This window comes from Solea senegalensis, linkage group LG15 (genome assembly GCF_019176455.1).
Source record: "Solea senegalensis isolate Sse05_10M linkage group LG15, IFAPA_SoseM_1, whole genome shotgun sequence".
Taxonomy (NCBI): domain Eukaryota; kingdom Metazoa; phylum Chordata; class Actinopteri; order Pleuronectiformes; family Soleidae; genus Solea; species Solea senegalensis.
Genome location: NC_058035.1, coordinates 22,808,481 through 22,833,074, shown reverse-complemented (window position 1 = coordinate 22,833,074; position 24,594 = coordinate 22,808,481). Strand labels below are relative to the sequence as shown.

Genomic DNA, 24,594 nt, shown 5'->3' with positions numbered 1-24,594 from the left:
TGAATTATAATAAAAATAAATTGTTGTAATTGGTCAGAAAGTGATCATAGTTTTGTTTCACATTAAAGAACATGAAGTCTATGATGATGCAGCAGAGCTGATTCAAACACTGCTCTTGGTGTGAAAGCTGCTGTTTCAAAATAAAATAAACATAAAAAATAGTTGTAATATTTACCACATCATATCACAATAATAAATAAATATCTACCTCCATTATAAACCAACTCATTAAAAGTGCATTCCAGTTAGAGTTGGAAGTACGAACATTTCCGAGTTAAGGGGGCGGTCCTTCACAAACATCAGTCCAATCCAATGCCACTCATACAGACACTTCAGCTTTTCTTGTTACTTCCATGTCAGTTTTATTAGTAAATCACGTTCACTCAGTTCCAGTTGATTTTTCTCAAATATAACAATGTTGATGACCACGGTGTTTATTTATTTTATATACTATATATATATATATATATATATATATATATCCCCTTAGGGAAATTATTTCTCTGCATTTGACCCATCCTAGAATTGGGAGCATTGGGCTGCCACACTGAGCAGCGCCCGGGGAGCAATGAGGGTTGGGTACCCCAGCCCTTGTGGCCTGATGGGGACCTGGTGGCAACCCTCCGGTTACAAGCTAAGTTCCCTTTCCACTTGGCCACGGACCAGTGTGTAGTATCTGAGTGAAATTATTTAATTAATTATTTATTTATTTTAAATTCAGTTACCTGATGTATGATTTGGTTTGTTTTGGCCATGTTTTCTTTTACAGTCGCACAATAAAACTATACTAACTACATGTGGTCGACCTGGAAGAGCAGAGTGAGGTCAGTCTTTATTTACAACGTGCATTTTCAAACACTGTTCTTTACAAATAAAGTTTGAAACGGTAATGATATGATTTGTAATAAATCAGATTATTGTGTTTGGTAATCTGAATATATTATTAATCACAGTGACATAAAATGTTTTATTATCCGGACTGTGTGTGTATTAAACCAGATCCAGAGAACCAGACCAGAACCTGGTTCTGTTCAGGAAAAAAAATAGGACTGGAACACCTGGCCCAATGAGGAAAACAAAAACCAGAAACCTGGTCCTGAGACAAGTCTCAGTGATCCTACTGGTTCTCCTCCTGGTCCTCTTCCTGGTCCTCCTCCTGATCTTTCTCCAGGTCCTCCTCCTGTCTCACAGCTCACCATATTGGCGGGAACCTCTTCCTCCATGTTGACCATCAGGTTCAAGGTGTTAGTTGCTAGGGAAGACTGGAGCCCTGCCCTTCCGTCGTCCACCATCCTCGCGCGCCTATCAGAAAAATCCTCGCGGTCGTCGCTAGGCAGATCCACTCGACAGCAGCCAATCAGGTCACTCGGGGCCGGAGCGGACGCAGGGAGCAGACACACACCGAGTGACAGCGTCTGAGTCCCGGGGAAGAGCATCTCGGAGCCTCGGTGAAAACACACCCAGCCTCGCCGCCAAGATGCCGAACAAAACAAAGAAGGAGAAGGTGAGCTGTCGGTCACGTGACAGCAGCGTCACCCGCTGTGCCTGTAGATATGAACGGGGAATGTTTACGACCGAGCAGCGGCGAGCTAACATGCTAACAAGCTCAGGCCCCGTTAGCATGGGACGGCTAAGCTAACGGTTTACCGCAGTAACGGTCTGCGGGAGTCCGGCAGTGAGCTCCGCGGGGCGGCTGCTCTGTGAGCGGCTTGGTGCTGTTATATTATATTATATTATATTATATTGTATTATATAATGTGTTATATTATATTGAATCCTATTATATTATATTATATTATTCATCAGACGGAGCCTACAATGTGAGGACTGCAGCTGAGAAGGGTCCGGGTCCATGTTCCCATCTCTGTTAATACTTGTGATTCTGTGTGACGTAATAACTTAACAGCACTTAACAGCAGAGTAGAGTGAAACTGATAGTGATGTCAGAGTGATGATTCACATCAATATATCAGCTGATCCTTTTACGACACTGATGATGACAGCAACAACACTGCGTGAAACCAGCAGGTGGCGGTCGTCTGTTTGTTCTTCAAAAAAGAAACAATCGTTTTCATGTCTGTTGATCCACCGATGTTTGTCAGTCCGATACAAACATCTTGTAAATTGCTAAGCTGTTTAAGCTAACATCACTTTTCACAGTAACATAAAGTCATTGACTCTGTAAAAATGCTTTAGCTGCTTTTATTTACATTTTTACCATTTGTATGTTACGATATTTTGGGTTGGATTTGTACGTTTTTCTTTTCCTGACATCTGAAGCATTAATTTTGACCAGAATCAGACGTTTTTACGACACTTTTTCATACTACGAACCTTAAGTATTTGAGGTTAGAGAATTATGTCTTTGAATTAGCTTGAAATGTATTGTCAACAGTTTCATAGTTTGCAATAATGTGGCATCTTTTATCATATTTAATAAATTAGATTAAAAAGTACATGGAATTGACAAAATGATGTTTAAAAACGTCATTGAATTTAATGTCTTTGTTTGTGTTATCGCTGAATTTGATCGTATTCATAGTCAATGTCAATTGTTTCTAACACATGTAAATATCCTTTAACATTAGCCCCACCTCCAAACCGTGGCTCCACCCACAGGCGAGTCACTGTGGTCACAGTCTTGTTTTCATTCAAACAGGAAACAAACAAATCTGCCAAATCGACAAAGAGCAACAGCAACACGAGCGGTGGGAAAGATGCTGCTGCTCCGGAGAACACAGAAGAGGTGAGTGACCTCACGTGACCTCATGTGACCTCATGTGACCTCATGTGACCTCACAGGTCAGTGTCACACAACATCTGCAGGGTGGAGAGAATATACACACACAGATTAAATATTAAAGATAATTATCAGAACTCCATCTCCCAGGATGCATTAAACACTGTGTGTGTGTGTGTGTGTGTGTGTGTGTGTGTGTGTGTGTGTGTGTGTGTGTGTTCAGTCCCAGCAGCAGCAGAGCGGCAGTAAACGTCCCAGTAACAGCACGCCTCCTCCTACTCAGCTCAATAAGATCAAATACTCTGGAGGACCTCAGCTGGTGAAGAAGGAACGACGCCAGAGCTCGTCACGCTTCAGCCTCACCAAGAACCGAGAGCTGCAGAAGCTGCCCGCGCTAAAGGGTGAGCTAAACTGAACCTTTACCCAGGCTAAATCTAACTTAAACCTTACTTAAACCTGACCTAAATCTGAACACAACCAAGAACCAAGAGCTCCAGAAGTTGTTGGTGATATAAGGGAAGCTAACATGAACCTAACTTGAAGCTAACTTGAATCAAGAACAGAGTGGTGAGTAGTCGTACCTCTAACTGCCCCTCCCACTTTTGCCCCTGGCAGATGCCCCGCCTGTGGACCGGGAGGAGCTGTTCGTCCAGAAGCTGCGTCAGTGCTGCGTCCTCTTCGACTTTGTCAGTGACCCTCTGAGTGACCTCAAGTATAAGGAGGTGAAGAGGGCGGGGCTTAATGAGATGGTTGAGTACATCACACACAACAGCGACGTGGTGACGGAGTCCATTTACCCCGAGGCCGTGGACATGGTGAGAGAGAGAGACACACACATCGACACATCAGGTCATTAGTGTGGTCGCTACACTGACCACACTAACACTGTGTGTGTGTGTGTGTGTGTGTGTGTGTGTGTGTTCAGTTTTCAGTGAATTTGTTCCGGACTCTTCCTCCTTCTTCAAACCCGACTGGAGCAGAGTTTGACCCTGAGGAGGACGAGCCCACGCTGGAGGCCGCCTGGCCTCACCTGCAGGTTAGTCACTGTCACTCACCTGAGTCATATATGACCTGTCCTCATGTCCCTGTGTCCTCATGTCCCTGTGTCATTGTGTCCTCAGCTTGTGTACGAGTTCTTCCTTCGCTTCCTGGAGTCTCCAGACTTTCAGCCAAACATCGCCAAAAAATACATCGACCAGAAGTTTGTCCTGTCGGTAAGACGAGAACATCAACGAGTCACACAAGAGTTGTCCCCCGACTGTCACTCACTCACTCACTCACTCACTCACTCGTCCTTAGTTGCTCGACCTCTTTGACAGCGAGGATCCCAGAGAGAGAGACTTCCTGAAGACCATCCTCCACCGGATCTACGGGAAGTTCCTCGGACTGCGAGCGTACATTCGCCGCCAGATCAACAACATTTTCTACAGGTCAGGAGACGCCTGACACTACGTAGCAGCGCGACCTCATGTGTCACTTTGTCACAGCAAGGCTTCACGCGTGACTTCGCACCAGGACGACCTCACGCGTGACTTCGCACCAGGGCGACCTCACGCGTGACTTCGCAACAGGGCGACCTCACGCGTGACTTCGCAACAGGGCGACCTCACGCGTGACTTCGCAACAGGGCGACCTCACGCGTGACTTCGCAACAGCGAGACCTCACGCGTGACTTCGTAACAGGGCGACCTCACGCGTTATATTGTAAGTGGTCGTAACATGACTCAGTGTTTCTGTTGTTTTTCAGGTTTATTTATGAAACTGAGCATCACAACGGCATCGCTGAGCTGCTGGAGATACTTGGCAGGTAACACACACACACACACACACTGGTCAGTTTTTTACCTGTCCAGTGAAAGGAGTGGCTAATGTCACTGCTAATGTCTTCCTCTCAGTATAATCAACGGCTTCGCTCTCCCTCTCAAAGAAGAACACAAGATGTTTCTGATCAGAGTTCTTCTGCCGCTTCACAAAGTCAAGTCTCTGAGCGTCTACCACCCTCAGGTCAGAGGTCACTCACTCACTCATTCACTCAGTCACTCAGTCACTCACTCACTCAGTCTAACGTTAGCGTGTATGCTTCTTCAGCTAGCGTACTGTGTGGTCCAGTTCCTGGAGAAGGACAGCAGTCTGACTGAGCCGGTGAGTCTCACCTCTTCTTCTTTCGTGACAGTGCTGTCAAAAAAAATCACTGTTTCCATGGAAACTCGGTTTTGGATCTCTACAAAATAAAAGCACAAAAACAAGGACTTCTCTGTGGCACTGGTGCAGTCCAGGTGTGGCGTCTGACCTTTGACCCTCTGCAGGTGATCATGGGTCTGTTGAAATTCTGGCCCAAGACTCACAGTCCAAAGGAGGTGATGTTCCTGAACGAGCTGGAGGAGATTCTGGACGTCATCGAACCGTCCGAGTTTGTCAAAGTCCAGGAGCCACTTTTCAGACAACTGGCCAAGTGTGTTTCCAGTCCACACTTCCAGGTACCAGAACCAGAACCACTGAAGATGATGATGGTGATAGTGGTGATGGTGGTGATAATGTCGTCATGTGTGCAGGTGGCAGAGCGAGCTCTGTATTACTGGAATAACGAGTACATCATGAGTCTGATCAGTGACAACGCGGCCAAGATTCTGCCGATCATGTTTCCTGCTCTGTACAAGAACTCCAAGAGCCACTGGAACAAGTAACACATTTACAATCACTTTAACATGAAGAGGAAGAAAAAATAAATGTTCATATACATTATACATGATATATTAGAGGTAAAGACGCATGACACATTTTTCGTCATTAAAATGTAATGTTTTCACCCAAAAGTTGGACTTTTTAGGGTTTTTGCATTTTCTTTCCACCCAATTAATATGATTAATTTGATGATAATTATAATCTTCAGGACGATCCATGGTCTGATCTACAATGCTCTGAAACTGTTTATGGAGATGAACCAGAAGCTGTTTGACGACTGTACGCAGCAATACAAGGCTGAGAAACAGAAGTAAGAGCTCATCAATACACCTGATCACTGATCAATACACCTGATCACTGTTAACATTCATCGCTTATGTTTTTAAATAAAAATCTGTAAATAATTTCACTTTCATCATTATTTGAAAAATCATTTTCTCTTGTCTGCGTTGTTGACGTGAGGGGGGGGCGGAGCCTCGGCGCCCCCTAGTGACGACGGGCTGCCACTGATTCATTGATTGTTTTTGCTTTTTCTTGTAGAGAAAAATACAAACTGAAGGAGAGAGAGGAAATCTGGAACAAGATAGAAGACCTCGCTCAACAGAATCCACAGGTAACAACTGTCCTCACCTCTGTGTCCTCACCTGTGTGTCTCGGTCTCACTTGACATCCTGTCTAATGTCATGTGTCCTTGCAGAAAAATAAGCTCCACCCCCTCCGCCCTGGACTCCACCCACAAGATGAGGTGAGTCCTGTCACATTTTAATTAAATGATAAGTCAGGTTATTACATCACGTTAGCTGTTTTTAATGCGTGTGTGTGTGTGTGTGTGTGTGTGTGTATGTGTGTGTGTGTAGTACCTGTTGTACAGTGACAGCTCTGTAGCTGTGTACTCGATGGAAACAGAAACTCCAACAGCAGAAGATATTCAACTGCTGAAGAAAACTGTGGAGACAGAGGCCTCACCGGTAAATATACACACACACACACACACACTAAACAAAGCCTGATCACTGCTGGTCCTGACAAGGTCAGTATTTATGACAGAAAACACACACACACACACCAGACAAAGTCTGATCAAAGTCACACACTAAACAAAGCCTGATCACTGCTGGTCCTGACAAGGTCAGTATTTATGACAGAAAACACACACACACACACTAAACAAAGCCTGATCACTGCTGGTCCTGACAAGGTCAGTATTTATGACAGAAAACACACATGGCTGTATTCAAACATCTAGAAGCAGAGACACTTGACAAAAGACTTAGGTAGTTTATAAACCGCTCACTCTCCCACACCAAACCTCATAGAGAAAATCAGTGATTTTAGCTGCTGGTCCTCTGCTGCCTCGTGTGGTCACTTTGTGTCACTGAGGTCAATCGAAATCACAAAATAAGACATTTGAACTTAATGATGGAGGCAGCAGTGGATCAACAACTCCTGTGTGTGTGATGTTAAAATCACTGATTCTCTCAGCACAGTGTGAGTGTGTGTTAGTTGTGTAGTTTATTTTGTGTGTTTGTGTGTCAGGGTGTGAAGGACCTGAAGGACAAAGTCCTGATGAGAAGGAAGTCTGAGCTGCCGCAGGACGTTTACACCATCAAAGCTCTCGAGGCTCACAAGAGAGCCGAGGAATATCTGACAGCCAATCAGGAGGCTCTCTGACCAGGGGAGGTGGTTCCTCTGAGCCTGAGCCCGCCCCCCTCCTGTCCGTTTCTGTGGAGAGGAAGTAAAAGGTGTCGTGAGTCTGGTCTGGGGTCAGATCAGGGCGGAGCCGACCAAGAGAAAAAGCTAATGACGAGAACACTGTGGAGGCTCCGCCCCCCGCGCCATTGCCGCTTCATGCATCCGCTGCTGTTTGTTTGAAGTTCATCGGGTTCCTGAACGCATCGCCACTGTGGTCCTGCTGTTGTTTCTGTTCGGCGAGGGGCGGAGTCAAGAGGAGGAAACTCACGTGACATCTGTTGCCATGGAAACAGTCAACAGAACCTGGACGTGGTTCCACTGAGTGAATGAATGCAGCTTCTCTCCACAAGCCCCGACCCCCCCCCACCTGTCCTGACCACTCACCTGTCAGCCTGGAACGAGAGGCGGAGCCAAGACGGACTGACGAAGACAATGAGGAGACATGGTGAATGTAGACGTTCAATCAGCTTCCAGAGAATCCTGGAGGAGTCAGAGACTTCACGTTTGGACCAATGAGAGCGCAGCTCTGCGTCAGTGTAGCACCAGGTCAAAGGTCAAACAGAGCAGACTCGGACCTGAGGCCTGTAGTTCAATGTTTCTCCTCCACTAGACACTAGAGGGCGCAGCTCCACTCCATCAATCTAAACTCCGCCCACACGTCAGACATTGAACCAATGAAAATGTAACATTTAAGAATTTCAATCACAGATTATTGAACAGGATGTGACGAAAGAAACATCCTTTCAAAATAAAAGCGTGGTTAAACCATGAGCTGATTGATCATTTATCATCTTCATTTTGACTTCCTGTGACCTTTGACCTGATCATGGTGCAGGATTATTAAAAAGTGGGCGGCCCTACCATAGATGTATGTATAAAGGCTAGATGTCTTACGGCGGAGTGTCGAGCGTCCGCACAGGGCGGCCATCTTGCCACAGTCAGCTCGCTCACCCATAACATTGTTGTGGTACATGGACTTTTTAAATAACCAGAACTTGCTCAATTTTCTACCGATTTTCAAACGCTTTGGTTTGTTATAAACGTCAGAGATGTAGTTATTATGACACTGCATATTTATGAATAATTATAACCATGGGATTCAAATAACATTAAACAGAACAGAAAGGTGCAATGAATACATATACACACAAGGTATTTATGTCAAATCAATATGGGCTACTAAAACTCAGGATACACAATGGCATGAGATATATGTATACTTTTATAATAGGAATATTACTAATATAATCCAAATTATTGGATTATATTAGTAATCTGCCGTAAAACATCTAGCCTGTATATATATATCTATGGGCCCTACTCTATAGCACTATTGGCGCGTTTTCCACAGGCTCTACTCGCCTCGCCTCGGCACGGCACGATTAAGTTGCTTCGCCACTACAAAAAAAACCTACTAAACTGCGGTGACTTTGTTTTATACTTCACACACGAGTGACTAGTGACTTTACACCAGACTTCTGTAGTTGTTGGAGATTAACCCACGTTTTTAGGATTGTTAAGTAGTTTTAAGTGATCTACAGTTCGGCACAGTTCGCCTTGATTTGTGTGTGAGACGTCTCTTCCTGTGACGGCACTGGCCAGTCAGAGGCCGGCAGTCTGACCAATCATCGCATAGTTACCTACTCCGCACCCTTATGGTACCAGGTTATTATGCTTGTGGAAACGCTACTAAAATCGTGCCGTGGCGAGGCGAGGCGAGTAGAGCCAGTGGAAATGCGCCGTAAGTACAACTGAAGACCATGTCCCCTTCCCCCATCATTTTCCTCACTTAAGTGGGTGTGTCCTTCTGAGATCAGCTGTCTGTCAGCAACACAGTGACCATTCCTGTGGTGGGAAGCCCCGCCCCTCTCATTGCTGGACAGTCATGGAGTTTGGACCTGTGACAGTCTGCCCCGCTGCTAGTTAAACACAGGCCGAAGACAAATCATGGTCATAGGTGTTTTATTAAATCACAGGGTCACATGACCAGTCTATACACAGGAAGTGAAGTGAAGAGACAGGAAGTGAACAGTTCGACTCTGTCTCTTTCACACATTTACAATCAGAACAGTAACGACGTGTAATAAAAGGCGGAATGAGACTTTAAACATGTGACTCTGTGTTTATTATAAAAAACAACAAAACAACAACGAATATATCACGAATATGTCATCTTAACGTGTGATTCTCAGGGGCTCCAGGAAGTTCCCACCAAAGGAAAAGCCTCCATTTGATGTCACTCTCAAAGTGTGTGTGTGTTTACATGAAACAGTAAATCTGCTGCGACCGTTTCTCTGATGTTTATCATATATTGCTGTGTGTGTGTGTGTGTGTGTCTCCTGTCCGTTTTTTGCTCACTTGTTCACCGCATTGTTTTTTTTAAAAAATGTCAACTTATTTACATTTGTTATCTTGTGTATTTAAGTTTGTCTTGTCAGTTATTTACACTTTTGTCTTCTTGTTGTTTACATCTCTTTGTCGCTGTGATCACAGATTTGAATTTTGAGAATGAAAAAACCATGACTCAGCAGGTTTCTGGCGCTGTTGCAGCGGTGCATTCAGGGTCCGTTGTTGTTGTTGCTGTTGCTGTTGCTGCGGCGACGGCCGAGTCTGACAGTGCCGGCACTCTGGCGACTCTGCAGCGTGTTCTCAACCATGTCCTTCCACTGATCGTCAGAAATCTCACGTGCCCACGCCGGCACGCCCAGAGTTGGCAGCGCCACGGCTGCCATCGTCCTCTTCACCAGCTCCACGTGGTCTGCAAGCAACAGGAAGTGATGTCATCACGATGAGTATGTTTCCATGTGTGAAAAAACTTTATTGTAACAAAGATGGCCGACAGCGCTCACCTGCGTCCATGGGGATGGAGGCTCGGCTCCTCAGCGCCGCCGCCCCCTCGGGGTCGTCCTCCTCATCGCTGTCCGGAGGCGGGGCTTCAGGAAGGTGCAGGCCCATCACCTGGAGGACACACAGGAGAGACATGGGTCACATGACCGCACACCAAAATTATCTGTGAACGCAGCATTTACCCACTAATACCTTTAATGTAGTAGTAGTATCTTTTAAACGTAATACTGCAGTATCTTAAATATTTGTCCTGCAGACAATACACGACAGTATAGTACATGTAGTATTTAAATGACCTGCAGTATTTATATCTGAACTACTGCACGATATCATCTGTCTTAATATGCTGTACTGCAATATGTACTTTATATGTAGTATTTGTATCATCTGTAGGAGTTGCAGTACAGTGCAGTATTTGTAGTAGTACTAAAGTACATGTAGTACTGCTTCTGCTGCTACATGTTCTAAAGAATTAGTAGTGTGTGCAGTATCTGGATTATTTGTAGTAGGATATGTGGTACTGCTGTGTATTTGTAGTACACAAGTCTGTACTATTTGTAGTATCTGTGGTACTAAGGTATCTCTAGTTCAGGTATATGTCCTGCTGTGTTTGTCATACCTGTGGAATTTAAAGAACTATGTTATTGTAATCTTTGTCATAATGCAGTATGTGTATTACTATGGTACTGCAGTACCATAGTAATACACATACTGTAGGATGACAACCTGTCACTCACCTCGATCCTCTGCTGCACCTGCAGCTGTTGAACATGCGATGGCGCCTCCTCCCTCTCCTGCTCCTCCTGCTCTTGCTCCGCCCCCCTGTCCTCATTGGCCATGTCTCCTTCAGGTTCCTGGTTCAGAGGTTGGTAATAATACCCCCCAGTGTTCTCTTCTTCCTCCCCCTCCTCCTCCTCACCCCCTCCCTCTCCCCCACTCCAAGCTGCGCCCCCTGCTGGTGGTGGCGGCGTCGCTCCGTCGGTCGGACGCTCCTCTCCCAGCTCGTCCTCGGAGCTCGGTAACACTCTCTCTGGTCCCATGGTGGCGCTGCACACTTCCATCCACGGACACGCAGAGCCTGAGGGGGCGGAGTTTCATATATCAATAAAACTAATAAATGAAAAAAAAAAATTATAATTAGTACAGGTGAGGGTCTTTACATATGCGGCCATTTTGTGTCGTCATGTTTCTACAACAGATTCAGATTTAGAAGCAGATGGTTACTATGGAAACAAAGAAGAACGGCTCCGCCCACAGAAACATCTGAGAAGATGTACATCTACCTAGACCTGGTCTACACAGAGACCAGAACTACAGGTTTACCTGGACAATTCATAAATCTGGTCCTGGTCTACACAGAGACTTGGATTCCACATAAATCTGAACGGCACTTCACAGAGACCTGGACTAAACATCAATGTGGACCTAGTCTTCAAATACAGCTGGACTAGGTCTCTGGATATGGCATTTACATAGACCTGGACTCCGGTTTAAAGCACAAAGGTCACTAAACACTGGCTAACAGCTAACATGCTAACACACTGACGTCTCCGCTCGTATGTCACTCACCTGTCCACGCGCCACAGTCTGTATGAAGGGATGAAAAGTGACGGTGACGCGGTGAACACCTGGAGCCGCTAACGGCTAACAGCTAGCTGATAATAGCTAGCGGCTGCTGCTATTCTCCGACAAAGAGTAACAAAGGTGCAGGTGAGTGATGCGTTCACGGACTCACCTGTGACTCTGTATGTCTGTATGTCTGTCCCTCTGTCCCGCTGTCCCTCTGTCGTTGCTCGGAGCTCAGGGTTAGCCGCTGCTAGCTGCGGCTGCAGCTGCTGATCAGAGAATTAGACACTTCCGGATATAACGAGGCGCCGCAACAAACCTACGTCACACGCTTTTTAAATTATAAAACTTTATTAACAACATAGATTAAAAACAAAACAGGAAAAACAGCCGCTTTGGAATGACATGTCAATGTTTTTATTTTGTTTGTTTGTTTCATCAACATTCTCATGTGTCACATGTCAACAGATTATAATTCAGATCAGATATGAAAGGAATAATCATATTAAACAGCAGGGGGCGCCTTTTCACTTCCATCAGACAGAGAAAACTATTGTTTTGAACATTTGGAGCAGAAGTGTTTCAGCAGGTGCGCGCTCTGATCGATAATTCATATCAGTGACTGACAACTCTGTTTTATTTTTATTTCTCTCCATGACGTCACGAACCGGCGAGGATTTAGCGAGGTTCAGTGGCGCGTGACGTCACAGCAGCAGAGATCGTGCGTAGATCAGGAGGTGTCATTCTGCTTTATTTTACGGGAGATAATAAAACTCATGTGGTAGAAGATGAATGAATGAATGAATCATGATTTTATTTATTATTCTGTTTAGTAAAAAAAAATCAATTTATTTAATTTTTGTGTTAATTTGTTTTAATTTCATTACATTAATATTAAAACGCTGCTGCAGGTGGAGGAGGAGACGGACTGAGTAGTGTAGTACTCTTCTAACTCCAGAAGGTGGCAGTAATGCGACATCATGGATACAAGCTGCCGGTAAACCCCAGAGAGGAATACGAGTTATTGCAAGTTATTTGAATATAAAAACATTTTTATTATTACTTTATTTGTGTGGCTTTCGTTCGAACACAATGTGACGTCACCGTTCGCTGGGTCGCTGCTGTGTTTGGTAAACGGCTCAGAGTGAGACCTCCTGTCTGTGTCTCTGCTCTCTGGGTCTCATAGTAACGGTCACCTGCAGAAACACACCGGGACTCACGAGCTCAGCACGGCCGACACACGGACGCCTCAGCCCGGTCTCAGCGCTCTGACAAAACCCGACCAATAGAATCGATCGGTTCTGATGTCCATCGATTTAGAGGCTGCGCGTGGCCTACGGCGGGATCAAAGACACCGGAGCAGCGGGTGATGACGTCAGCCTGTGAGAGCGCCGAGCCTCCGCTCGTGAGCTGATCGATCATTTATCAGGTTTGAGTCAATGAATTCTTAACGGATCAGTTTCTTTATCAATACATTTGATTGATCGCTTTTTTATTCATTTATTATTGTTCTTTGTGTTTTTACTGAAATGTATTTATATTCAAAAATTGAATGACTGAAACTCATCCCATTGATTATCAATAATTCCAGAATTATTGGTCTCTGAGATCCTTCATCAATAACTAATTTCCTGCCACTTCTGTAGTTATGAGTTTTTTGTGGAACTGAACTGAACAAATGATCATTTGTTCAAGTTCAGTTCCACTTTTCCTCCATTAGAGGTCAGAACCTGGTTCCTGTTTCTGTCCCAGAGTCCTGGTGCTCCCTGCAGTCCCAGGACTCCCAGAGTTCCAGTGGTCCTGGGACGAGTGAAGCCAGATTCCTAACACTCCCAGTGCTCCCTGTGGTTCCTGAGACTCCCAGTGTCCAAGCACTTCCTGCAATCCCAGGACTTCCAGAATCCCTGCAGCCCTGGGACTCCCAGTGTCCGAGTGAACCCTGAGTTCCTGCATTCCCAGGACTCCGAGAGTTCTCCATTCCCAGGACTCTTAGAGTTCCTGCAGTCCCTGGACTCCCAGAGTCCTAACGCTCCAAGTGCCCTAACCCTAGCCCTAATCCCAGGGAGGATGCTTCCTGCCTCCATCCAGATCACAGGGGAGATGCTGTCGGCGGCTGAGGTCCAGGACATCTGTGAGAGTCTGAAGGAGGACGGTGTGAGGCTGCTGTCGGTTCGCGGCTGCCAGCTCTCTGACCGCGACTTTGGACGCATCTGCCGTAGTGTCGCCGAGTCTCACTCACTCGCTCAGCTCAACCTGAATCTGGGCGTTGTTTCATGCATTAACCGGACTCGTCAGCTGGCTGACGCCCTGAAGGGCAACCGATCCCTGCAGACCCTGTTGTGAGTACACCGGCCACCAGAGAGCACTGTATCCTCTCTTCTCATTGGCTATCAGTATCAGGTGGCTCTCACCTGGACCACAACTTGACTTTGTCTCTCCACCTCCAGTCTCCATGGCTGCCCACTGCTGGACGCAGGTCTGGTGACCCTGAATGTGGCACTGTCGACACACCCGGCACTGGTGAGCCTGGATCTGGGAGACTGCATGCTGGGAGACGAGGCGTTGGCTCTAATCTGTGGGATGCTGCCACCCGATGGAGCAAAATCAGGTAACGCTTCCTGTATGTTGTCATGGCAACACAAGATATCTGAACATGCTAACATTTTACCATACTGCGCAGGTCTCAGGGAGCTAACGCTAAGTGCTAACCCAGGAATCAGTTTCAAAGGTTGGTCTCGACTCAGCATCGCTGTGGCTCACAGTTCCCAGCTCAGAGTGCTCAACCTGGACTACAACCCACTGGGTGAGAACACGGTTCTGATGGTTCTGATGATAAGCTAGGTGAGCCTAGCCAAGACTGGACTAGTTTAGCTTAGCTTCATTCCAGGAGACAGGGACAATCCCAATAAATTGGACAGCAGGTAGCTAGCTTAGCTAACTTGTGGGAAAATATTAGATTTAAGATTGGAAAAAGAGAACGGCAAGCAAGTGTAGCTTAGCATACAGATTACAGACAGACATGACAGTAGGCTATCGTATTGTAGCATAGCAATAAGCAGTCTAGTTTAGCGTAGCACTGATGATGGTGCTGGTTCTGTCTTTAGGTGACCAGATTGCTGGGATGTTGGCTGTTGCCGTGGCATCCAGCAGAACCCTGGAGGTGTTGGACCTGGAGGGAACCGGACTGTCGAACCAGTCAGCACAGGTAGACCAATCATCCCTGTTTATTTGTTGTGTAAGGTGTGTGTTTGTCCAGTGGGAGGAGACAGTGAGACGCTTCTGTCTCTACACAGGTCTTCCTGGACATGGTAGAAAACTACCCGACCAGTCTGCGGGTTCTGGTTCTGGCGGAAAACAACATCAGTCCCGAGCTGCAGCAGCAGATCTGTGACCTGCTGTCTGAAGGAGAGGAGGACGACAGAGAAGCCCCACCCCTCCGCACAGGTCCAACCTCCAGGAGTGTCCTGGTGCCAATCAGAGACAAGTACCAACCAATCAGTGACAAGTACCAGCCCCCCACCTGGCTACCACACAGCAGTAAGGGCTGAACACTCTCCCTGTCCCCATTCTGTCCCTAAAAGACTGTCTTTTCAATCTTCCCTTAAAAGACTGTCCCCTGAAGTCTGTCTTCTAAAGACTGTCCTCTAAAGTCTGACATCATCAGAGGACTGTTCCCTGAAGTCTGTCTCCTAAGAACAACAGGTTAACTTGGCTTTGCATAAAGACAGGTATCAGCTTAGTTTAGCACCAAGGCTGGAAACTGGGAGAGACTGAGCTATCTTAGCTTAGCATGATTGGAAACTGGATAATGGGTGTGTTGACTTAGCATAGCATAAAGACATGAAACAGCGACAAGAGCAGGGTAGCTTAGCATGAAGACAGGAAAAAGAGAGAAAAGAGTGAGCTAGCTTAGCTAAAATCTCTGTAAACAATAACAGTGTGTTTGTTGTGTCTGGCATCTTTATGCTAAGCTAAGCAAACAGTGACAGTATGACCAGAGCAGACTCACATGTTTGTTTGTTAGTTTGTTTTGTGGATTCGTGTAAACAACAAACACGGACCTCTAAACGTTGTTGTTCTTTGACTCTACAGACTCCGCCCCTCAGACACTCATGCTGACGTCAGGTCTAGGTGAGAGCTTATTGGCTGAGACTGAGATGTGACCCCTCCTCCTCCTCACACACCCACTCCCTCTTTTCCACAGAATTTAAATTTTATTTTATTTATTTAAACTTGAAAGTTTGTCTCTTCACTGGTCACCTGATCATAAGCAGCCAATCACATGCTTCTGCATGGTTTGTTGTAGCACCTGTAAAAAAAAAACAACCTCAACTCACAAGTGACTTAAGGACTGCTGTCTGCTCAGGCTCCGCCCACAGCAGGTCAGCCGATGCATTACTCCTCGCAGGTGGGCATGTCCTCTGTTGGGAGATATTTACTGAGATTCACCAATCAGAGGGTAATTAGAGCTGGTGGGCGGAGCCTGACCAGACTGTGTAGCCTGTTTCTGATGAATGTATCTTTGTTTGTTTGTTTGTCTCAATAAAACTGTTTACAATGAGTCACCTGGTCACATGATCACATAGGACGAAGGAACAGCCAGTTCCATAATTTAATCCATAATCCAACATTAATCAGTGACGTCATCGTACCAGATGATGACGTCACTGTAAAATCAGTTCACATGGTCGTCATAGTAACGTCTCGGCGGAGGCATCGCCACATTAGTCCAGAAGGAAATGACATCACAGACGCTGATGATGTCACAGTTAAAATGTTTATTACCAGCAGATGCATCATGGGAGAATCAGACGTCAGCTCTGGAAAACCTATTTACGTGTGACGTCAGACGTAACATGACCCTGTTGGCTTTCCGTAGTCAGCTGACCTCTGGGCCTTGCTCGCCCTCTCTCTCTCTATACGACCTCCGTGTTCAGTTTCTTCTTCTCTGGCTCGGTGGCGTTCAGGAAGCTGATTGGCTGCTCCGGTTCGTCCTGCTGCGCTCGCCATCTTTTCTGTATCGCTGTTGGCGGCGAGGTCACGGTCCAGCAGGGGGCGTGTCCACAGTCCCTGCGGTGACCCTGCAGTATGAAGGCGGCGGTCAGCACCACCGCACCCAGCGTCAGCGCCGCCAGCACCAGCACGACGGCAAGCTCGGTGTCCGATAAACTGGTGGCGACGTGCTCGCTTACCGTCACCCTGAACAACCGGTCGCCATGACGACTGCCATTACTGTTCGTCCTATAGTTCTTCTCTGCTGTGGTAAGGTGGTGTCTGACTCCACCTTCTCCTCCTCCTCCCTCCCATCCGTCGTGGCAGTTGAGGGGCGTGTCACAAGTGGCGCCGGTGTATCCAGGCGCACAGAGGCAGTGGAAGCCTCCGGCGCGGTCCAGGCAGCGGCCGCCGTTGACACACGGCTGACTCACGCAGTCGTCCGTGTTGACGGTGCAGAAGCGTCCAGTGAAGCCGGTGGGGCAGAGACACGAGAAGCGGTTCACGCCGTCCACACAGGTGGCGCCGTTCCCACACGGCATCATGAGACAGTCGTCCACGTCGGTCTCACAGCGCGGTCCCGTGAAGCCGACCAGACAGCGGCACGTCAACGCCGCCGCAAAACCGTCTGCGTCTTCACACAGGCCGCCATTTTTACACGGAGACCTGGAGACAACGAGGAAAAGACACGGACGTCAGCACGGACAGCGCCCCCTGTCTGTTTTTTTTACACCAGAAGAACTTGGACACACCTCCTCTGATGACACGGCCCCGCCTTCAGATGACAGTTTCGTCCGTGGAAGCTGTCAGGACAGAGACACGCGTACTCGCCACTGTCCTCCGTCACACAGGACGCTCCGTTCTGACACGGACGCAGCCGCGAGCACACGGACAGATCTGAGACGTGATAAACAACAACGTCAACTCAACATAGAAACACACTGTAGTCAGATTACAGGTCAGATTACAGGTCAGATTACAGGTCAGACCTTTGTCGCAGAAACGCCCCGCCCACCCCACATCACAGCTACACTGCCACGGCTGCTGACACGAGCCGTGGACGCAGCCGGGCATCAGGACGCAACGGTCACAGAGCTCGCCATCCCAACCAGGGTCACACCTGCAGACAGACAGAGAGAGACAGACAGAGAGAGAGAGAGACTTGTTAGGACTCTACATTCACTCCACACACACACAGGATTGTCTCACCGACATACACACACACACTGTCACAACCCCAGGGTTGTGACACACACACACACAGATGTCTCTCAGATGCACACAGACACACACACATGTCTCTCAGAAGCACACAGACACACACACACACACAGACACATGTTGTCTCACCACAGACATACACACGCACTGAACATTGCACACAGACACACACACAGACACACACAGACACATACACACAGACACACACTCACCGAGTTATAACACACACACACACAGACACACAGACACACAGACACACACACAGCATACACACACACACACACAGCATACACACAGACACACACACAGACACACACAGACACACGCACACGCCACAGACACACACACACACACACACACACGCACACACACACACACACAGACACACACCTGCACACCACACCACACACACGCACACACACACCGCACACACACACACCGCCCACACACACACACACACACACACACAGACACACACACGCATACAGACACACACACACACGCACACACAGACACACACACACACACACACAGACACACACACACAGACACACACAGACACACACAGACACACACAGACACACACAGACACACACACACACACACACACATACACACACACGAGAACACACAGACACAGACACACACAGACAGACACACACACACAGACACACAGTGTTGTCTCACCGACACACTCCGGCGTCGTCACAGCGACTGTTGCTGACGTTACATCTACACTCAGTTTCTAAAAGAAGAAGAGGACAGAGACGTCAGAGACGTCGTCCATGTTGTGTTTGTGTTGGACACAACTGTCTCAGCTGTCAGGACACTTCAGTGTCTCTGGTGGGACATTAGCAGCAGTCAGTCTGACCTCTGACCTCCAGCACCGCCACAACACGTGGCAAGAAAGAGAGAGACAGCTGTTAACGACCTGCTGCTTACACACACACACACACACACACACAGTAGACGGCCGCACCCCGACCTTTAACCTGTGACCTCAGTCGAGTGGCGTCTGGAATGAAGCAGGATTGTTTTAAGAAAACAAAAGATGAATCTCTTTGACATGACTGCAGCGGCAGGTAGGAGGAGCTATAGGTTAATCTTAGCACACTCAGGAGGGGGTGGAGCCACTGAGGAGTTTATGTTTATGATGTCAAGAATAAAATATTAATGTTAAAGATGTTTAGTAATGTAAATAAACAAAACACTGAATATTTACATTTACGATGCAAAAGAAATGTAAACAACAGTGACGTGAGGACAGTGAGGACAGTGAGGTGAGGACAGTGAGAACAGGACACAAAGGACGGGAGGACAGTGAGGAACAGTGACAGTGAGGACAGTGGCGTGAGAACAGTGACAGGACAGGACAGTGAGGTGAGGACAATGAGGACAATGAGGTGAGAACAGTAAGGACAGGGGAGGACAGTGAGAACAGTGAGGACGGTGAGGTGAGGACAGTGAGGACAGTGGCGGAGAACAGGACGTGAGGACGGTGGCGGAGAACAGGACAGTGAGGACAGTGAGGTGAGGACAGTGTGAGGACAATGACGTGAGGACAGTGAGAACAGTGACGTGAGGACAATGAGGACAATGAGGTGAGAACAGTAAGGACAGGGAGGACAGTGACGGAGAACAGGGACATGAGGACAGTGAGGTGAGGACAGTGGAGTGAGAACGGTGACGTGAGGACAGTGGCGTGAGGACAATGAGGTGAGGACAGTGAGGACGGTGGCGTGAGGACGGACGTGAGGACAGTGACATGAGAACAGTGGCGACAGTGGCGGAGGGACAGTGAGGACAGTGAGGTGAGAACAGTGGCGTGAGGACAGTGGCGGAAAACAGTGGCGTGAGGACAGTGAGGTGAGGACAGGTGAGGACAGTGGCGTGAGGACAGTAAGGACAATGAGGACAGTGGCGTGAGGACAGTGACAGTGAGGACAGTGAGGAGGACAGTGATAGGTGAGGACGGTGATCTAAGGACAGTGAGGCAGGACGTGATGTGAGGACTGTGACGTGTGAGGACAGTGGCGTGAGGACAGTGTGAGGACAACGCGTGACAACAGCGACATGAGGACAGTGGCGTGAGGACAATGAGGTGAGGACAGGTGAGTGGAGAACAGTGATGTGAGGACAGTGACGTGGACAGTGAGGACAATGAGGTGAGGACAGTGATGTGAGGACAGTGAGGACAATGAGGTGACAGTGGCGTGAGAACAGTGGCGTGAGGACAGGGGACAATGAGGTGAGAACAGGAGGACAGTGGCGGAGAACAGTGACATGAGGACAGGTGAGGTGAGGGACGGTGAGGACAGTGACGGACAGTGACGCGTGAGGACAGTGGGGGGACAATGAGGTGAGGACAGTGAGGACAGTGACATGAGAACAGTGGCGACAGTGAGGCGGAGGACAATGAGTGAGGACAGTGACAGTGAGGTGAGAACAGTGGCGTGAGGGACAGTGAGGACAGTGACGGTGAGGACAACAGTGACGTGAGGACGGTGAGGTGAGGACAGTGAGGACAGTGGCGTGAGGACAGTGAGGACAGTGGACAGGGACAGTGACGGTGAGGACTGTGGCGTGAGGACAGTGAGGACAGTGAGGACGGTGGCGTGAGGACTGACGGACGGTGAGGAAGTGAGGGACTGGTGGACGTGAGGACAGTGACGGTGAGGTAGTGGCAGTGGACAATGGGACAGTGACGTGAGAACAGTGACGTGAGGACAGTGAGGACGGTGAGGACAGTGAGCCGTGATGTGAGGACTGCGGAGGACAGTGAGGACAGTGACAACACATGTGACAGTGACAGGACGGTAGAGGACAATGAGGTGAGCAGTGAGGTGAGAACAGTGACGGTGAGGACACAGTGAGGACAGTGGCGTGAGTGAGACGTGAGGACGGTGGCGTGACGGAGAACAGTGACGGAGGACAGTGGAGACAGTGAGGACAGTGAGGACGTGACGGAGGACTGTGGACGTGAGACAGACAGTGAGGACAGTGGCGTGACAACAGGACATGAGGACAGTGAGCGAGGACAGTGATATAAGGACAGTGAGGACGGTGATGTGAGGACTGAGGAAGGAGGACAGTGACGGACAACAACGCATGAGGACAGCGGAGGACAATGAGGTGAGGACAGTGAGGTGAGAACAGTGATGTGAGGACAGTGAGTGGGACAGTGAGGACAATGAGGTGAGGACAGTGACAATGAGGTGAGGGACAGTGACATGAGAACAGAGACAGGAGGGAGTGAGGACAGAGGAGGACAGTGACATGAGGACAGTGAGGTGAGGACAGTGAGATGACAGGACAGGACAGTGAGGGTGAGGACAGTGACATGAGAACAGTGACGTGAGGACAGTGAGGACAGTGACGTTGTGATCATGTGACCTACCTTGAGCTGAGCAGGGTGGAGCTATGAGGGCGGAGAGGGCGGAGAAGGCGGCGAGGGTGAGGGCGGCTGTGGCTCTGGCAACAAACATGATGGCGGCTTCAGATGAAACGACCTGAGACAGAGAGAAGAGTCGTGAGTCTGACCTGGAACCACATCCACAAACCAGACCTGAACCAGACCAGATCCAGCCCAGCAGGAGCCGCCTCACCACTGTGTGGTCGAGTATCACTGAGGTGAAACTGACCTCGGGTCAGATCTTGGTCTCAGTGACATCAGCGCTTTTTAAAGACATCATCGAATGAAACCTGATCAGAGACTGAGCCTATGATGGGGGACGTTTGACACATCAGCGCCTTTGACTTCGGCGGCGTCCTCACACAACACAGGACCCTGCTAAGCTAAGCTAAGCCTTTCACCCAGCTTCTAAATTGGTGAAAATCTAAATTCAGTTTCTCTTTTTTCAGTCCTCATGCTAAACTAGTCTAAGCTAACTGTATCCCTTTGTATCCCCTATTTCCCAGTGCTGCTAAGCTAAGCTAACATTTTCCCCTACTTGCATCGTGTATGCTAAGCTAGCAGTTTCTCCAGGCTTCCAGTCTCTGTTAAGCTAAGTTAACAATGTCTGCATATTTCCAGTATGTTTTGTGCTAAGCTAATATTTTCTTCACGCTTCCAGTCTGTGTGCTAAGCTAACAGTTTGTCAGTGTTTCTGTCTGTGTGCTAAGCTAGGCTAAGTGAATAAACTGTGAGCATTCATGTGACCTGGCATGTTTCTAGCTTCCTGTTTGTACCTGCTGGAGTTTGTGTTGGCTCGCTCTGCGTCTGCAGGTTTCCTCCTCCTCACATCTGCTTGTCTTCACATGTGTCTCACGTCTCCATGTGGACACTTTTCCTGTCCTTGTCTCCTCTTCCTGCTTCAGTCTCTCCTGATCTCGTTCTACTCACACAGGCTGCTGACAGACGACGGCGGCACAAAACAACGACCACGATCATTTTCCACATCTTACAACGACGGACAGACAGGAACTGACATGCCTGGATTACTGTGTGTGTGTGTGAAAGGATAGCAACAGGTGGCTAATTTATTGCTTTAACTTGTACCCATTCATACACACACACACACACGTGCACAGCTCTCCTTGTTAGGACATACATTGATTTCCATTAAGTGGGACAGAACCTAACCTTGAGCCCAGGTCACATTTGACCTTTGACCTTTGACCTTAGCCAGAGCCTCGAACACTGAGATCTGCCTTATTAAGACCAGGATCTGAAGAGGTACCAAAAACCTGTATATATACACACACTGCATTGACTTCCATTTATTTAAACAGATTAAAACCAGACCCTAATTACTAACCTGAACTATAACCAGTTAATGAATAATACTGACCTTAACCTAACCACAATTCAAATCTTAGCCAGAACCAGTTCCTCAGAAATGAGGTTCTCATTAGGACCAGGTTTTGGTCTCCATGAGGGCTACTGGTCCTGACAAGGTCAATGTTTATGACAGAAAAGATCATAGGTCCTGAAGATTCTGACAAAGTGAATGTAGGTGTGTCATGTGACTTAGTAGTTAGCCACATTGTTTACCCACAGTTAGCCACATTGTTGGTCATGGGACGACATTAACTCCTCCCACCACAGCAAACACCACGTTTAGCAGCTAGCTCAACTACCTGCAAGTTTAAATGCAGAGTTAAATAGTTTTAGCTTGTTGTTCTTACAGCTAGAATAGCAGCAGATTTTAGCAGTGGGTGCTAGATATGATGGTATAGCTAGGCTAAACACATATTTAGCCTTGTGTCATGCTAGCCCTCTTGCTAGCAGCTACGCAATGTGTCGGAGGAAAAGAAAAAGAAAATGTCTAAATGTTAAGCTCTTATGCCCCCTGCAGGTGGCAACAGAGGAAGAAGAGGTGGAGTCTCAGGAGTGTGACGTTTGAAAAGTTCTCACTTTTTTTCACCATTCACATGAATGAGATGACCTTTGACCTGTAGCAAAGGTCATCTTATTCAAAATATCAGCACAGCCAGTGTGTGTGTGTGTGTTCTAACTCCAGATTTGGACATGCAGTGCATCCCTGAGCTTTTATTTTGAAGGACTGGTATTTACAGACTTGTTCTCTACACACTGTTGAAATGATTTACATTGATCTATGACATTGATCTTTTACATTTACATTGATGATGTCATAAATAAACAATAATTGTATGAAAAATTAATTATTCAAGTAAATGTAACAAAGTCAGTCATTTTATTATTATTTCAATTCAGTTCAATTCAATTCAATGTTATTTGTATAGCGCCAAATCATAACATACATGATCTCAGGTCTGTACATAGACAACATCAAAGAGAGCAGAGAAACACAACAGTTCACACAATGACAAACACTAGACATCAGTGGAGAGAAAAAACTCTGACAGAACCAGACTCACAGATGTGCGGTCATCTGCCTCGACCGGTTAGGGTGAAAGGAAAATGGGGGACAGCGGAGAGGTGGGGGACAGAAAATGGGGGGAGAGAAAGGACAAGAGGGAGATGAGGTAGAGACAGAAGAGAGAGAGAGACCAGCAGCAGATACACAACAACTGTATCTACTGTTTAACTCAGTCTTTTTAAGTTTATAAAAAGTAATTGATTATTAACTTAGAAAGTATATATAATAAATGTATAGTATGTATAAATATACATACATATATTATAGATTTAATGACAAACTATTATCACTAATCACCTTTATGTAAAAACAGAGAGAAAATCTTTACCTTCAGCTTCTTCTGCTGCTTCTCTGTCACTCTGATGTCTGCTGCTGCTGCTGCTGCTCAATTTAAACACACACACACTCCCCCCCACACACACACACACACACACTCCCCCCCCACACACACACACACAAGGTTCAGCCACGACATACACGTGTGTGTGTGTGTGTGTGTGTGTGTGTGTGAAAAACAGTTCAGTGGAGAATCATGTGTTGATTAAACTCATAAACACAGTCACAGTCATTTTTCACATGTTCACAACAGCATTGATGATGATGTGAACACTGATGTCAAAGGTCAAAGGTAATTATTTATATCACACATTAAAAACCAAAGTGTAACAAACAAGAGAAAACTATAAATACATAAAACAAAAGTCTCTGTTGTTTATGGTTAAAACAAACAAACACACAAACAAACAAACACCTGAAGTCTCATAAACAAACACAATAAGAGTGTAAAACCATGTTTAACCTCAAATATTGTTTATACCTCCCATTTATCCAGGCTTGGTACCGGCAGTAGGAGACCACTGGATGTGGTGCCCCCCTGTGGCTGGGGTCAATTTAGCATGTCCAATTAACACTGCAATGGGGATTGGGTACCCTAGCCCTCAAACCAGCAACCTTCCAGTTACAAGCCAAGTTCCCCTTCCACTTCTCCACAGGGTGACCAGGTGTTACCGC

The 24,594-nt window shown here is 47.2% G+C and overlaps 4 protein-coding genes and 1 long non-coding RNA gene across 7 annotated transcripts; 2 read left to right on the top strand and 3 right to left on the bottom strand.

Moving 5' to 3' along the window:
• The first annotated feature begins 1,191 nt into the window (after nt 1-1,191).
• ppp2r5d (protein phosphatase 2, regulatory subunit B', delta) lies at nt 1,192-9,222 on the top strand. Of its 2 annotated transcripts, XM_044045392.1 has the most exons (17): nt 1,192-1,504; nt 2,660-2,746; nt 2,964-3,141; nt 3,356-3,555; nt 3,666-3,776; nt 3,862-3,954; nt 4,040-4,170; nt 4,488-4,547; nt 4,636-4,744; nt 4,829-4,882; nt 5,047-5,217; nt 5,293-5,420; nt 5,631-5,732; nt 5,963-6,035; nt 6,120-6,167; nt 6,280-6,390; nt 6,959-9,222. In XM_044045392.1, the coding sequence occupies exons 1-17, from the start codon at nt 1,478-1,480 to the stop codon at nt 7,091-7,093; spliced, it is 1,818 nt and encodes a 605-aa protein (XP_043901327.1). In that variant the 5' UTR covers nt 1,192-1,477; the 3' UTR covers nt 7,094-9,222. The 2 variants fall into 2 exon arrangements, with proteins under 2 accessions (XP_043901327.1, XP_043901326.1); XM_044045391.1 differs by having other exon boundaries at nt 5,047-5,420.
• On the bottom strand, nt 5,355-7,034 carry LOC122781607. The gene is made up of 4 exons (XR_006361823.1): nt 6,971-7,034; nt 6,283-6,367; nt 6,053-6,174; nt 5,355-5,411 (listed from the first exon to the last, which is right to left on the bottom strand). It is a non-coding gene; the product is annotated as an uncharacterized LOC122781607 (long non-coding RNA).
• mea1 (male-enhanced antigen 1) lies at nt 9,060-11,854 on the bottom strand. The gene is made up of 4 exons (XM_044045396.1): nt 11,697-11,854; nt 10,699-11,039; nt 9,964-10,072; nt 9,060-9,872 (listed from the first exon to the last, which is right to left on the bottom strand). Exons 2-4 carry the CDS (start codon nt 11,020-11,022, stop codon nt 9,673-9,675), a joined length of 633 nt encoding a protein of 210 aa, XP_043901331.1. The 5' UTR covers nt 11,023-11,039; nt 11,697-11,854; the 3' UTR covers nt 9,060-9,672.
• An 875-nt stretch (nt 11,855-12,729) lies between these two features.
• lrrc73 (leucine rich repeat containing 73) lies at nt 12,730-16,088 on the top strand. Of its 2 annotated transcripts, none has more exons than XM_044045395.1 (7): nt 12,730-12,956; nt 13,280-13,866; nt 13,975-14,135; nt 14,208-14,330; nt 14,632-14,732; nt 14,821-15,064; nt 15,620-16,088. In XM_044045395.1, exons 2-7 carry the CDS (start codon nt 13,595-13,597, stop codon nt 15,688-15,690), a joined length of 972 nt encoding a protein of 323 aa, XP_043901330.1. In that variant the 5' UTR covers nt 12,730-12,956; nt 13,280-13,594; the 3' UTR covers nt 15,691-16,088. The 2 variants fall into 2 exon arrangements, with proteins under 2 accessions (XP_043901330.1, XP_043901329.1); XM_044045394.1 differs by having other exon boundaries at nt 13,248-13,866.
• Nucleotides 16,089-16,149: 61 nt separating this feature from the next.
• dlk2 (delta-like 2 homolog (Drosophila)) lies at nt 16,150-23,937 on the bottom strand. The gene is made up of 7 exons (XM_044045393.1): nt 23,912-23,937; nt 21,929-22,090; nt 21,138-21,249; nt 18,428-18,485; nt 17,509-17,639; nt 17,272-17,416; nt 16,150-17,185 (listed from the first exon to the last, which is right to left on the bottom strand). The coding sequence occupies exons 3-7, from the start codon at nt 21,223-21,225 to the stop codon at nt 16,444-16,446; spliced, it is 1,164 nt and encodes a 387-aa protein (XP_043901328.1). The 5' UTR covers nt 21,226-21,249; nt 21,929-22,090; nt 23,912-23,937; the 3' UTR covers nt 16,150-16,443.
• Between the last annotated feature and the right edge of the window lie 657 nt (nt 23,938-24,594).

What these genes read in the sequence shown, in the direction of transcription:
- lrrc73 (XM_044045395.1), top strand. Translation starts at nt 13,595, where the DNA reads ATGCTTCCTGCCTCCATCCAGATCACAGGGGAGATGCTGTCGGCGGCT. An exon ending in ACCCGATGGAGCAAAATCAG is followed by an intron (nt 14,136 to 14,207) that starts GTAACGCTTCCT and finishes CATACTGCGCAG; the next exon opens with GTCTCAGGGAGCTAACGCTA. An exon ending in CCTGGACTACAACCCACTGG is followed by an intron (nt 14,331 to 14,631) that starts GTGAGAACACGG and finishes TTCTGTCTTTAG; the next exon opens with GTGACCAGATTGCTGGGATG.
- mea1 (XM_044045396.1), bottom strand. Translation starts at nt 11,022, where the DNA reads ATGGAAGTGTGCAGCGCCACCATGGGACCAGAGAGAGTGTTACCGAGC. An exon ending in AGGTGCAGCAGAGGATCGAG is followed by an intron (nt 10,073 to 10,698) that starts GTGAGTGACAGG and finishes TGTGTCCTCCAG; the next exon opens with GTGATGGGCCTGCACCTTCC. An exon ending in CTCCATCCCCATGGACGCAG is followed by an intron (nt 9,873 to 9,963) that starts GTGAGCGCTGTC and finishes TGTTGCTTGCAG; the next exon opens with ACCACGTGGAGCTGGTGAAG.
- ppp2r5d (XM_044045391.1), top strand. Translation starts at nt 1,478, where the DNA reads ATGCCGAACAAAACAAAGAAGGAGAAG. An exon ending in ACAAAACAAAGAAGGAGAAG is followed by an intron (nt 1,505 to 2,659) that starts GTGAGCTGTCGG and finishes TCATTCAAACAG; the next exon opens with GAAACAAACAAATCTGCCAA. An exon ending in CTGCTGGAGATACTTGGCAG is followed by an intron (nt 4,548 to 4,635) that starts GTAACACACACA and finishes TCTTCCTCTCAG; the next exon opens with TATAATCAACGGCTTCGCTC.
- dlk2 (XM_044045393.1), bottom strand. Translation starts at nt 21,225, where the DNA reads ATGTTTGTTGCCAGAGCCACAGCCGCCCTCACCCTCGCCGCCTTCTCC. An exon ending in GACGACGCCGGAGTGTGTCG is followed by an intron (nt 17,640 to 18,427) that starts GTGAGACAACAC and finishes GTCTGTCTGCAG; the next exon opens with GTGTGACCCTGGTTGGGATG. An exon ending in GGGCCGTGTCATCAGAGGAG is followed by an intron (nt 17,186 to 17,271) that starts GTGTGTCCAAGT and finishes CGTTGTCTCCAG; the next exon opens with GTCTCCGTGTAAAAATGGCG.